Source organism: Cyprinodon variegatus, unplaced genomic scaffold (assembly GCF_000732505.1).
Source record: "Cyprinodon variegatus isolate N-32 unplaced genomic scaffold, C_variegatus-1.0 Scaffold140, whole genome shotgun sequence".
Lineage (NCBI taxonomy): Eukaryota > Metazoa > Chordata > Actinopteri > Cyprinodontiformes > Cyprinodontidae > Cyprinodon > Cyprinodon variegatus.
In genome coordinates this window covers 526063-526992 of record NW_015150593.1, presented here as the reverse complement: position 1 = coordinate 526992, position 930 = coordinate 526063, and the positions used below count along the sequence as shown (strand labels likewise).

Genomic DNA, 930 nt, shown 5'->3' with positions numbered 1-930 from the left:
GTGCATTTTATGTAAATATCTTATTTTAAGAGTAAAAATACTCATTACATTGGCAAATCATCTCATTAACCTGCTCAAATTAAGTGTAAATGCACTCAATTTGAGAAATATTTACTTATTTCTAGATCATTTTTCCAGTGTACCGGTAATAAAAAACAAAACTAAAAAAATCAACAAAAGCTATGTCTGCTCCATGATGTTCTAACAATGTTAATGGCTTCTATGTAGGGAACCAAAACATTTAACCCTTTATAGGGCAAGTCACCATTTTGATCACTTGCATACCCATTACAAGTGGAGTCCCCCCGTCATTCAGTGAGGTCTAGAAGCACAAGATCTATATCCAGCCATTCAGCAAAGATACTGCTACATGGCTGTTCATCTTATTTTGCATTTCACCAATTAGATGAGGCCTTGAATTACAAATTACCTACTGTAAATTAAGTTGGAAAAAAAAAACAAAGTTAACAAGTCAAGAAAAAAAAGGTAAAAAGCTAATTGAAAAGTTACAAAGTAAATTGTTACAGAGGTAATAAGGTCTTGTCCTGGATTCCAGTAACATTATTGGCTTGAAATTTTGATTTTTAAATTATTTCACTGAATGCTTTATAAAGGGTGAAGCAAACCTCTCCCATGTAACTCATAAAATAAGTTTCTCCTACCTGATCGTGGTATCCTGTCTCCTTTATCTATAGAGCCCTCTCCATGGGTCAGTTTAATGTATGGCCTCCCACAACTGCAGAAAACAGAGTTATACAGATACAGCAATTAAAGTTATTATTCACTCTACAGCAGAGGTCTTCAACAGGGGGTCCGCGACCCCTAGGGGGTCCGCGGAGGTACTGCACGGGGGTCGCGAAAGTCTTGGTTGATTACTTTTTTTTATATTCCCCTCCTGCAATTTTTTTTTACTAATTAAAATGTCTTTAA

The 930-nt window shown here is 35.5% G+C and overlaps 1 protein-coding gene across 1 annotated transcript in view; it reads right to left on the bottom strand.

Annotated features, from left to right (window-relative positions):
- LOC107086008 (cGMP-inhibited 3',5'-cyclic phosphodiesterase A-like) overlaps window positions 1-930 on the bottom strand; it is a 161110-nt gene that overhangs the window by 24424 nt on the left and 135756 nt on the right. Inside the window, exon 4 of the mRNA XM_015376724.1 lies at window positions 663-736. Within this exon, the coding sequence (XP_015232210.1) occupies window positions 663-736 (74 nt within the window). The remainder of the gene's footprint in view (window positions 1-662; window positions 737-930) is intronic.